At 44.4% G+C, this 12,990-nt stretch overlaps 3 protein-coding genes and 1 non-coding gene across 4 annotated transcripts; 1 reads left to right on the forward strand and 3 right to left on the reverse strand.

The window, feature by feature from the left end:
* Window positions 1-53: 53 nt before the first annotated feature.
* Window positions 54-3,990, reverse strand: BX663DRAFT_556190 (uncharacterized protein; the record flags this gene model as incomplete). Its single annotated transcript, XM_051531695.1, has 6 exons — window positions 54-1,103; window positions 1,228-1,487; window positions 1,581-2,615; window positions 2,669-3,012; window positions 3,066-3,195; window positions 3,261-3,990. Coding segments are annotated over 6 exons (3,549 nt in total), but the record flags the coding sequence as incomplete, so codon positions are not given.
* A 701-nt stretch (window positions 3,991-4,691) lies between these two features.
* On the reverse strand, window positions 4,692-9,127 carry BX663DRAFT_490376 (uncharacterized protein; the record flags this gene model as incomplete). Its single annotated transcript, XM_051524950.1, has 6 exons — window positions 4,692-5,821; window positions 6,437-6,883; window positions 7,021-7,833; window positions 7,878-8,015; window positions 8,283-8,622; window positions 8,846-9,127. 6 exons carry the CDS (start codon window positions 9,125-9,127, stop codon window positions 4,692-4,694), a joined length of 3,150 nt encoding a protein of 1,049 aa, XP_051377978.1.
* Window positions 9,128-9,598: 471 nt separating this feature from the next.
* Window positions 9,599-10,908, reverse strand: BX663DRAFT_582820 (uncharacterized protein). Its single transcript, XM_051532207.1, has one exon. The coding sequence runs from the start codon at window positions 10,858-10,860 to the stop codon at window positions 9,631-9,633; it is 1,230 nt and encodes a 409-aa protein (XP_051377979.1). The 5' UTR covers window positions 10,861-10,908; the 3' UTR covers window positions 9,599-9,630.
* A 299-nt stretch (window positions 10,909-11,207) lies between these two features.
* BX663DRAFT_t137 lies at window positions 11,208-11,280 on the forward strand. The gene has a single exon. It is a non-coding gene; the product is annotated as a tRNA-Ala (tRNA).
* Window positions 11,281-12,990: the final 1,710 nt, after the last annotated feature.

Here is a 12,990-nt window from a genome sequence, read left to right on the forward strand (position 1 = left end):
CAAGCACGAATCAAAACCTTATCGGTGGACGCCAGGAAGTCGGTGAACTGTACCTGACGATATCGACGTAGCCAAAAGGAGACAGGGTGACCACGAGAGCCAAGAGAGTCAGGCATATCACGAGCCAGGGGACGACCACAAAGAGAAGAGAGGGTAGGTGAGGACAAAGAGGAGGAGAGGAGAGAAAGAAGACAGTCAGGGGGTAGGCCTCGGGCACGAAGACAGAACTTTGCCACAAGAGTATCTGCTCGGAAACGCATTGACGGCAAATTGGTCAAATGACAAAAGACAGTTGTTGAGGAGGTGCCATGGCCACCGAAGATCATTCGCAAGCAACGATTTTGGACCTTCTCCAATGCTGTGTAGTCAACACCACGAAGTTGGGAAATGGCGAGGCCATATTCAAGTTTGGGTCTGACGGAGGAGGCGTACAGGCGAGAGGAGAACAAGAGGGAGAAGCCAGAACGATTTGCACCAAGTGCGTTCAACTGAGACATCTGGAGCATAGTGCCAGGTTTGCGTTTAGTAACGATGGTAGGGGAGGAGATGCCTGCACGACGGAAGGGGACACCAAGGTATATAAACTCTTCGACGACAGGGAGAGGCACACTATAGAGTGACAAGGTCACAGAGGTAGAGGAAGTGGCGGAAGGAGGATTGAGAACAGCACACTTTGGAGGTGACCACCTGTACCCAAGGGAAGCAGAATGAGACTCCGAGAGTTGTAGCATTGTCTGGACTTCACGAGCAGAGCCAATGAGTGCCACATCATCGGCGTACAGCAGGCAGTTGACAGGAGTGGGAGAAGGAACCGCTGGCATTGTGACGGGATACCAGGGAGGGACAATGGGGTCGGAAGGAGAGGAGGATAGGACAGAAGCAGTCCGAGGGGAAGCTGCAGAACGCAGAAGAGGAGCAAGAGAGTTAATGTAAACCGAGTACAGGTGAGGACTGAGAACAGAACCTTGGAGAACACCTGTACAAGGGGAGAAAGGAAGAGACACATTGTTGGACAACAAGACAGAGACTTCAACGTTATCGAACAAATTGACAAAAGAGAGACGAGAGAAAGTGGGCAGAAGACGCCAACAGAGAGTTCCACACTACACGACGATCTACTGTGTCATAAGCAGCTTTTATGTCAAGAAAGCAACAACAGGTGATGGTGATGTTTGCGATAGTACTCCTTCATGAGTCATGTAAACAGAGGCCTGGTCAGAGCACTACGTTTGGACGGAATCCACCTTGGGCGACATCAAGGGAGGAGAGACAGAGACAACAAAAGAAGAGAGACACATCTCGAAGAGCTTTCTCATGATGAAGTGAGGGAGATTGGCCTGAAGTTAGCAGGATCGGTAACATACCCTTTTTGTGAATGGGGACAACATGGGCTTGTCGCCAAAGAGAAGGAGTGAGGCCCAACGAAAGCAAAGAGTGAACAGCTTCGAAAGAAGGCAAGACAAGGGACGACGAAGAGGGAGAAGCATCTCAGTACGCAGATGGTCTGGACCAGGAGCTTTTCGCCGTGGCAACAACTTCAAGAGGATGCAACCGCTTGAGAGGAGATGGCGAGAGACAACCTTCAGGGACCACAAAGGGCAAAGAAGAGGTAGAAGAAGGAAGAGGAGGAGGGCGAGTGATGGGTAGACCAGACCCAGAGTACACAGAAGCTAAATGGTCACGCATGACTTGAGCACCAGCAGAAGGACCGTCTGGATGAACGAAGCCAGCAGAACGAGAACGGCGAGACTTCAACTGTTTCACCTTCTTCAGAGCAGTTGACATGTCAGAAGCTTCTAACGCATTACAAAAGGCGCGCCAAGAGAGTTGCTTTGCTGTTCGAAGATCCTGCTTGAACTTTGCATGTGCTGCTATGTGTTGATTCCACCAAAAGACCTTGTCAAGACCAGAGGAATGACGCCACTTACGATAACATCGTTCACGAAGGTCTGCTGCTTTCTGTAGTGAAGGAGTCCAAAAGTGCTTCCAATGAGACGGACGAGGAGTACGGGTGCCAACCGAAGAATCCAACGCCGAGTATATAGCTGCATTGAGGGAGCCATTAAGGCTATCAATGTTTGGACAGGACAGAGAAGGACTAGAGAGAAGAGAATCCAGTTCATCTGACAGAGGAGAAGACAGAGAGGAGAAACGGTCAATGTACAGATCCTTAACATCAGGTTCGGCCAGCCGAGACAAGTGCCAAAGACGACGAGGACAGGAAGAAGAAGCAGATGGAGGAGAGGAAGGAGTAGCCACAGGGACTGAGAGGTCAAAGGAGAGGGACATCAGTTTATGGTCAGAGCCAAGAGAGAGATCAGACCTGATAAGGAGGGAAGAAGAAGGACTGGTGGTGATGGAAGGGATATTGGTCAAGAAGTAGTCGACAATGCTGCTTACTTGACGACCATGACGGAAGGAAAGGAAGGTAGGGACTCCATGGGAGAGAGAGGCATTCAGGATGGACAGAGAATGCTCTTCACACCATTGTTGCAAGAGGTTGCCGCGAGTGTTGGAAGTACCATCACCAGTGATGTCACCAAGACGAGCATTCAAGTCACCGCAAATGATAGTGTCAGTTGACAAAGGAAGGGAGTCAAAGACAGAGACAACTTCTTCAGAGGAGAGAGAAGGAGAGAGGTACAGCAAATGAGTTTAAGTGATGAACCCAATTGAAGGCCGAGAGCATAGAACTTTGCACTGGTATTTGGAACACAGGCAGAGGACAAGAAGGAGAGACAAGGCAAGACACACCCATGGACCCACGAAAGTTGCCAGCAACAGGAGTACCATAAGGTGGTGTTGTTCCCAAGAGGTAGGTAGACGAGATGGAGGAAGCAGCCAGGTTTCAGTGATGAGGATGAGTGAGAAATCTGGCAGTGACGGAGGAGATCATCGACCGAGGAAGCTTGGAGACCATTGGCATTCCAGAGGCCGATGTTGAGAGGAAGCAGAGGAGGAGAAGGAGAGACAGTAGAAGGAAAGGAAGGACGAGAAGGAGTGGATGAATCACTAGAGTGATTATTAAGAGGAGTGTGACCAGCACTCATTAATATTCATCTAACATTTCGGTGTCAGTGGGTGAAGAAGCAGGAGCAGCAGAAGATCTATCTACGTCATCCCAAGAGGCCAAAGGATTGCGAGGACCCAATGAGTGGAGGTCTTCCTCCGAGACCCAGCCAAGTTGAATGTACTCTCGGGCAACAGGACCAAAAAGGGGAGCACGATGCTTTGACAAGTACGCCAAAGAGAGAAGGAACGTTGATTCTGTAGGCGCAAGGCAACAGTGAAACGAGAGTCAGTGTCCATATCTTTGTATTTGGGGTCAGCAACATTGATGGGATCCAAAGGATCAAAGTCCTTTATAGTAGCAATCTTGGCTTTTGCAAGAAGACCTTCAAATGCTTCTTCGAAACCACGGTGGATCAAGAGACCGATTATATTACGGGCCGGGAAAGAGACATCAACGATGCGGCGAGGCTCGGCACCAAGAAGGCGAAGATTACGTCGGACTTCAGTCTTAGTAAAGCGACGGGAACGGTTGATATACACTGTTGTATATCCAGAGGGGCCAGAGACTTCATTGAACCCACGGACGATGGCTTCACGGCGCTTTACTGTCACCTTCTTACCTGCAGGTGGCTTAGCGGGACCCTTGGTAGCCTTGGGGCGACGTGCAACAACAGTGCTCCACATGGATGCTTCAGTACCTTGTTCAATAGAGGCAGCAGGTGTGGCGGCAGGGACGGCTGGGGTGGCGGCAGGAGCTCTAGCGGGAGTGGCAGCGGGTCTGGCGGGGGCTTCGGCCAGACGGGCACGGAGGGCAGCATTTTCTTGCTCAAGGGCCTTATTTTTGGTATTTAGGGCGGCAATAGTCTCCTCTAAGGCGGCAAATCGTTCCCAAAGCACTTCCTGCTGACTTACCTTTGCCGTGAGACTGGCAATTTGTTTCAAGATTGATGTTATGTCGACATTGTTGTAATTGCTCATTTCGCTAATGGGGGATTACGCAATTTCAAGCAATTAAAGATGATGGATGGCAAAATGTGGTCGGATTGAGCTGAAAAAAATACAGAAGATGCAGAAAAATTAAAGCGTTCAGAAAAAATAAAGATGAGAGTGATCCGATTACTAGATTTGGAAATATTACGTAAAAACTGGCAAAAAGAAAAAAAAAGTTCAGAAATGAATCGTCCAGATGGAAGGGAAGATGTTGTCCGATCGGAATAAAAAAAAATTCAGTAGCTGTATCTATTGAAGGCCTTTTTAATGATACCAAAAATAGGAATGGATGACTTGTTGTTGTTGAGTTATTAGCTGTCAAAGTTCGACTTTTTATTAAACTGAGTTTGAAACCAAGTAGAAAAATAAATAGCGGAAAGAAAGGGGGGGATGTAGCTCAGGTTAAAGATTATATTTTATTTATAAGTAATTATATGGGCACTCTATAGAGCATTAGCCAAATTACATGAACAAATTATATATAAAAACAAACAATATATACAAAGGAAAAAGTATAAAAAACCCCTGAGAAAACGAACAAGGGGAAAAAAGAAGAAGGGAAAAGGGAAAAGAGAATCAACAGACTAATTTGTATACTTGATGATCTAAAGGTACAACCAACGGATGGGAACTTTGATACGCACTTACCATCGTGGAGACGCAATTAGAAAACAAAAAGAAACATTTCATCAGCGACGAGAACAAGAAACAGACAACCATGAATCACCAGGATCGGGATCAGGAGCAATATGGGCTGACGGGTGACTTAGGGTATCAACCACGTACAGCAGAGAAAGTAAGGCCGACCAGAAAGGAGGAGGGCCAGAAGAAGCAGTAAGAGGGAGACAGTTAAGAGCATGATCAATCCGGTTGACACCAGGAGGAGAGACAGGCAACTGAGAGACCAAGGAGGAATCAACAGCACGACAGACCAAGATGTGATCACGGGTGAGCCTAGCACCAGAAGAACAAGGACACTCTTCATCCATGTTCGTAAAGCGACCGAGACGCCAGCGAACCAGTCGACTACGGGCAGTACGAGACATGGGGAGGTAGAGGATGGGATCCGGTTGCGACACAGAAGGACGACAAGCACGGAGGAGGACGAACTTACCAGAGGTGGAAGCAGCTGACATTTGACGATCAAACTGTTCTTGCCAATGGGAGTCAAAGAGAGCCTTGAGAGCGGAGGAGGATACAGGCAGAGGATCTGGGAGCGAACGGTATAGCGAGTTCTCAGAGAGATACTTCACCAAGCGAGAGTAACGCAGGCTGTCTCGTAAGAGAACAACCAAGCAGTCATCCGCAAGAGACCGAGACCGAAGAACGTAGCGAGTCATCAGGACCTTATACCGGTGATGGAACGGAAGGATACAGGTAATGTGCTTAGCAACATTAACCCAGGAGCTACCCAAGAACATACCAACCAACCTATTTTGCAACTTGTCAAAGGCTTTTACATCCGAAGATGTCAAACGAGAGATGGCCAGACCGTACTCAAGTTTGGGCCTAATGAAGCAAGTATACAGCCGCGAGGAAAGGAGAAGAGAGAAACCATTACGGTTGACACCGACCGAGTTAAGCAGAGCCATAGTTTTGACAGCACCAGAGGACCGCAAAGCCAGGATACCAGGACCATAAAGACCTTTACTACGGAACGGGACACCAAGATAGATAAACTCGTCAACAGTCGGAAGAGGCTCGCCATAAAGACGCAACCGAAAGTTGAACGAAGTAGAGGAGGTAACAGAAGGAGCATTAAGCACAGCACACTTGGAAGGATTCCAACGGTAGCCAAGAGAGAAAGAGTGAGAAGCAGCTAGATCCAACATCCTTTGCACTTCGTGCGACGAACCAAAGATAGCAACATCATCAGCAAACAGAAGGCAGTTGACCGGGAGTGGACTAGAGCGGGGCATACCAGGAGGACAAACCGAAGTAGTACTGGCAGAAGCAACAGACCGAAGGAGAGAAGGAAGGGAATTGATGTACAAAGAGTACAGATGGGGACTCAGCACGGAACCTTGGAGGACACCAGTGACTGGCCGAAAGAAGGGAGAGGAATGGTTAGAGATCAGCACCGAGACTTGGACATCATCAAAGAGGTGAATCAGTAAACCTAGAATCGGGCGAGAGAGAGAAGAACGAGAGAGAGCATGCCATATAACACGTCTGTCGACAGTATCATAGGCAGCTTTGATATCCAGAAAGGCCACAACAGGGTAATGATGGTGAGAGAGAAAGTAGTCATGCATTAGGTCATGCAAGCAGAGGGCCTGGTCGAGAGGACTACGTTGAGGACGGAAACCACCCTGTGCGACGTCCAGAGGAGGAGACTGGGACAGGAGAACGGGAGCAAGACAGAACTCAAAGAGTTTGCGCATCACCGAGGTCAGAGAGATAGGACGGTAGTTGGACGGATCCAAGGGATCACCTTTCTTATGGATAGGGAACACCTGGGCTTGACGCCACACGGCAGGAGTGTAGCACCACTGATAACAGATCTGGAACAAAGAAGACAACACCGGAGCCAGGTCCTTAGCCACGGCCTTCAGCATTTCTGCTTTCAGGTGATCGCGACCAGGTGCCTTACGGTTAGGTAGTTGCTTGATCAGCCTAAGTAGAGTAGGGACAGAAAAGATACCAAGATCAGAATCAGGGACCAAAGGAGAAGAGCCAGAAACGAACGGAGCCATACCCGAGAAGTCAGGAGGAGCAGCCGGACGATCCGCAGAAGAGAGAAGAGAACCATCATACACCTTCGCCAGATGGGCAGCCATAGTGTTAACTGCTGACTGTGGACCATCAGGGTGGGTATATGAGGCAGAGACTAGTTTACGACGCTTGAGCCGAGCCATGGTAGCAGTAGCCTTGGAAAGTTCTTTTCAAGAGAAGCACAAAAGTTCTTCCAAGAGAGACGCTTAGCAGCAGCAACAGAACGACGAAAGGAACGATGAGCATCTTGGTATAGGGTCCACCAGTAAGCTTTGTCAACTCCTACGGAGTGACGCCACATACGGTAACGCCTATCTCGCTCACGAGCAGCAGCCTCAAGATCAGCAGTCCAGTACTTATGCCAGTGACCAGGACGAGCAGCCTTTTGACCAATGGAGTCATCAAGAGCACGATAGAAACACTCGTTGAGGGAGTCATTGAGCGAGTCTATCGGCGGACGAACACCAGGAGGAGAAGAAACCAAGCCATCAAGGGTAACCTGTAAAGGAGCCACAAGAGACCGGAAACGAGATTGGTACAGGAGCAAGGGATCCACTTCATTCAACCGGGAAAGATTCCACAATCGACGAGGGGCCAAGACACCAGAAGAAGGAGCAGAGTGGAGAGGAGGAATGTACCCAAAGGAAAGAAACATCAGACGATGATCAGAACCAAGGGACAAGTCAGACTCAACCACCAGAGAAGGAGAGACCATACCAGAGGCAGGAATGTTTGTGATGAACAGGTCAATAATGCTACTAACCTCTACATTACGCCGAAACGTTGTAAAGGTAGCAACACCATGAGCAAGTTCAGAGTTAAGGACCCGGAGGGAACGTTCTTCAAGCCAGGGCAAGAGAGACCGACCACGGGGATTGACCACCAGATCACCTGTGAGAGCACCAAGACGAGCATTGAAGTCACCACAGAGAACGGTATCGGAGGAGAGAGGAAGAGAGTTAAGAACGGAGAACACCAGCTCATTAGAGAGGCTGGGTGGAAGGTAGAGACAATGGACAGTGACTTTACCAATTTTCATGGACAAAGTATGGGCATTATAGGACGGAAGTTGATGGACAGGAAAGGGACAAGAAGGAGAGACAAGGCAACTGATACCTGCAGAACCACGACCATTAGCATTAGCAACGGGTTTACCATACAAGTGATGTTGAGACCAGTTTGTAGGCAGGAGACCAGAAGTAAGCCAGGTTTCAGTGACAAAGAGGACATCAGAGCAAAGAGAGTGGATAAGACATCATGGACGGTGGTGGCACGAAGACCATTAGCATTCCATAACGCTATATTAAAGGAAAGGACTGGGTTAGTAGTAGCATCATTAATAATAAAAGAAGAAGGAACGGAAGGTGGGGGTATACTTAGATGAGGTGTCGATGATGGAGTCATTAAAGATCCATATCTTCAGCCTCGGAAGCAGAAGAGTCACCACTTTCTTCAGAAGAAGAGGGAACACCACGGAACATAAACGTAGCCTTCTTGGGCTGACCTCAGCAAGACGACGACGAGCAGAACGAAGAGCACATTGAAGATCGTATTCATCGATCCACCCCTTCTCAACGAAGGAGCGACCGACAGCAGCAACAGAAACAGGACGAACAAAAGAAAGAGTGTTGATGGCACGCTTGTGTACCAGAGAGAAGATTTCTTGGGCACGGGAGGCCTCAGACAGAGAATCATACTTGGGGTCGGCCAAGTGAGCGGGTCAAGAGGGTCAAAGTCCTTGATGACTTCGGCTTGCGCCTTAGTCATGATCTTGATAAAGTCTTGTACATACTGGGTATGTACGAGGACACCAAGAACACCAGAAGCAGGAAAAGAGATATCCAGAACGCGACCAGTATCCACACCAGCACGACGGAGACGAGAACGGACTTCAGAACGATCAATCTTCCTTGATCGTCCAGGTAAACATATTCAAACCTTGGGGCCTTGGGCCGCAGGGGACTTGAACGGGCGGGCGGCAGAGACACGCTTCTTCAGCGGGGACGGGCGGGCGGCCGCTGCAGCTTTGGCTGCGTAACTTACCTGAGGGGTTTTAACCCCATTTACGGCGGCAGGAGCAGAACCAGAGGAAACAGAGAACAGAGAAGCAGAGGAGCAGGAGACTTACCAGAAGCAGAAACAAGTTAAGTTGAGAACTTTGACTGGAAATGGTCTTCTCCATTTCCTTAATTCTTGACATGAGTGCTTCATTTTGAGATTTTAACAATGCATTTTCTTTTTGCAATGCAAGGAGTTCAGAGATGACCGTAGAATGCTGTTCAACTTTAGCAGAGAGGTTCAAAACAATCGTCTGAAGTTGTTCAGGGGTCAAGGGAACAGATGATGTTGGCAAATGTTGGACATTTGTCATTACATTGTTGAGAGATGTCGAAATGTTGGAATTGCTCATTTCAAAAATGATCGTGCAAAACTAAACGAAATTGAAAAATGAAAACTGGAAACAGTATCTACTCTTCGAGACGAATTGAATGCTACTATTTTTATCGATGGATGACTGATAGTTGATGAGATATCGCTATGGATGTATTTGACGATTTTTTATTTTTTGCAAATTTTTTTTTAAAAAATAAAAAAAAATAAAAAAAAAATGGGGATGTAGCTCAGGTTAAAGATTATATTTTATTTATAAGTAATTATATGGGCACTCTATAGAGCATTAGCCAAATTACATGAGCAAATTATATATAAAAACAAACAATATATACAAAGGAAAAAGTATAAAAAACCCCTGAGAAAACGAACAAGGGGAAAAAAGAAGAAGGGAAAAGGGAAAAGAGAATCAACAGACTAATTTGTATACTTGATGATCTAAAGGTACAACCAACGGATGGGAACTTTGATACGCACTTACCATCGTGGAGACGCAATTAGAAAACAAAAAGAAACATTTCATCAGCGACGAGAACAAGAAACAGACAACCATGAATCACCAGGATCGGGATCAGGAGCAATATGGGCTGACGGGTGACTTAGGGTATCAACCACGTACAGCAGAGAAAGTAAGGCCGACCAGAAAGGAGGAGGGCCAGAAGAAGCAGTAAGAGGGAGACAGTTAAGAGCATGATCAATCCGGTTGACACCAGGAGGAGAGACAGGCAACTGAGAGACCAAGGAGGAATCAACAGCACGACAGACCAAGATGTGATCACGGGTGAGCCTAGCACCAGAAGAACAAGGACACTCTTCATCCATGTTCGTAAAGCGACCGAGACGCCAGCGAACCAGTCGACTACGGGCAGTACGAGACATGGGGAGGTAGAGGATGGGATCCGGTTGCGACACAGAAGGACGACAAGCACGGAGGAGGACGAACTTACCAGAGGTGGAAGCAGCTGACATTTGACGATCAAACTGTTCTTGCCAATGGGAGTCAAAGAGAGCCTTGAGAGCGGAGGAGGATACAGGCAGAGGATCTGGGAGCGAACGGTATAGCGAGTTCTCAGAGAGATACTTCACCAAGCGAGAGTAACGCAGGCTGTCTCGTAAGAGAACAACCAAGCAGTCATCCGCAAGAGACCGAGACCGAAGAACGTAGCGAGTCATCAGGACCTTATACCGGTGATGGAACGGAAGGATACAGGTAATGTGCTTAGCAACATTAACCCAGGAGCTACCCAAGAACATACCAACCAACCTATTTTGCAACTTGTCAAAGGCTTTTACATCCGAAGATGTCAAACGAGAGATGGCCAGACCGTACTCAAGTTTGGGCCTAATGAAGCAAGTATACAGCCGCGAGGAAAGGAGAAGAGAGAAACCATTACGGTTGACACCGACCGAGTTAAGCAGAGCCATAGTTTTGACAGCACCAGAGGACCGCAAAGCCAGGATACCAGGACCATAAAGACCTTTACTACGGAACGGGACACCAAGATAGATAAACTCGTCAACAGTCGGAAGAGGCTCGCCATAAAGACGCAACCGAAAGTTGAACGAAGTAGAGGAGGTAACAGAAGGAGCATTAAGCACAGCACACTTGGAAGGATTCCAACGGTAGCCAAGAGAGAAAGAGTGAGAAGCAGCTAGATCCAACATCCTTTGCACTTCGTGCGACGAACCAAAGATAGCAACATCATCAGCAAACAGAAGGCAGTTGACCGGGAGTGGACTAGAGCGGGGCATACCAGGAGGACAAACCGAAGTAGTACTGGCAGAAGCAACAGACCGAAGAAGAGAAGGGAGAGAGTTAATGTACAAAGAGTACAGATGAGGACTCAGCACGGAACCTTGGAGGACACCAGTGACTGGCCGAAAGAAAGGAGAGGAATGGTTAGAGATCAGCACCGAGACTTGGACATCATCAAAGAGGTGAATCAGTAAACCTAGAATCGGGCGAGAGAGAGAAGAACGAGAGAGAGCATGCCATATAACGCGTCTGTCGACAGTATCATAGGCAGCTTTGATATCCAGAAAGGCCACAACAGGGTAATGGTGATGAGAGAGAAAGTAGTCATGCATTAGGTCATGCAGGGGATGTAGCTCAAATGGTAGAGCGCTCGCTTAGCATGCGAGAGGCACTGGGATCGACGCCCAGCTTCTCCAACTTCTTATTTCTTTACTTTTGTTCAATAATTATATTTTGATATTTATTCAAAATATATTGACATTTATTTTTATTTTTTATTTTTTTATTTTTAATAATGATATTTTTTGATATTCTTTTTTTTTTATTTAATAATAATATTCTTCTTTTTTTTTTCTTTTTATTTATTTGGAGTACAAGCTTAATTATTAGCTTTGTATAGTTAGACGATTATTATATTAAGTTTACAATTAATTAGAATAATTAACGGTATTATTATTGAAAGCATCATATTTTAACATAGAAGAAACTCTAGATAATAACCTAAGTTTTATGTTAAAATATGATTAAAAAAAAAATAAAAAAAAAATAAATAAATAAACAAATAAAATGAATAAAACATCATGTCATGATTCTGTATATTATTATTATCACGTTGGATGTATATTATTAAATTTATTACATCTAATTATCTAGGCAGGTCAGCAAGAAACATTATGTTCATTTTAAAATATTTGTTTAGTTTATATTCTTAATAAAAGATTTGTATTGTCTTAGATTAAATAATAATAATAAAATGAAGAGAGAAAATATTAAATATATCAGGAACTTATACTTCAAACTGAACAATAATAATTTCTTATTATTGTTATTACGAACTTGATACAAACTATTATATAATTATAGCATCCAATAGGTAGGTAGTTCGCAGATCAGTTATTCAAATCAATTAGACGTACACATTTAAATACCAATATTGTCTTCTAACAGTTTTTTTTTTTATCTTCTTTACATTAAATAAACATTCTTAAACAATATATATCTTTTTTTTTTAATTTCTAATATAATCTATACCACCACACATATCACTAAAATCTATCTTCTATTATTTCTATAATAACGTTTAGAAAAAAGAAGAAGGCTATTGATAATAATAATAATAATAAAAATAATAAAAAAAAAAAAAAAACTTCCAAATGATAAAGTTCAAACTGTGATGGCATATTTTAAAAATTAAATAAAAAGAAGAAGAAGAAAAAAAGAGAAAGAGAAAGAAAACAAAAGGAAGTATAGTTTGAGACTGTTTATTCAAAGATAAAGATTATTTCTTATCTAGATGACTATTCGTATTTATACGAATGAATCCTGAACCAAAAGAATAGAAATAACTATATATAAAAAAAAAAGGATAAATCATAAAACAGTGTTAGTATTCAGATATACATTGTGTTGATTCAAGCTACTGATTTATATGGATTATCTATTGCGTGTTATAATAATCTGATTAAGTTTTAGATAAAAAAAAAATAAATAATTGTATGATCCGAGTATATGTTCTTGATGTCTTATACATTTTTATTTTATTGGATCAAAGACGACCTCAATCCTTTATCAAAGTTATAAAAAATAAATATTTAGGAATGATACGATATCTTATTTAGTTGATACATTTAGATGATTGAATGTCATTAAGTTTTATGTTGTTTACATGATGTTATATACAGTCAGATATAATATCTTTTGTTATATATTCAGGCTTATAGTTTATCCTGTAATATGTAATTTATCTTTTATAATATTATTTATGATTATATTCAGAGCTTGTTATATAACAGATATATCTAAACTGTAAAATTAGCTTTGACAAAGGCAGTTGAAGGTGTACTGGACATGAATGAAATTTGTTTGCTCCCGGCGTACAGTTAGCTATGAATAATAAAGTAAAAAAA

This window comes from Cokeromyces recurvatus, assembly GCF_025118155.1.
Source record: "Cokeromyces recurvatus strain NRRL 2243 chromosome Unknown BX663scaffold_46, whole genome shotgun sequence".
Taxonomy (NCBI): Eukaryota; Fungi; Mucoromycota; class Mucoromycetes; order Mucorales; family Mucoraceae; genus Cokeromyces; species Cokeromyces recurvatus.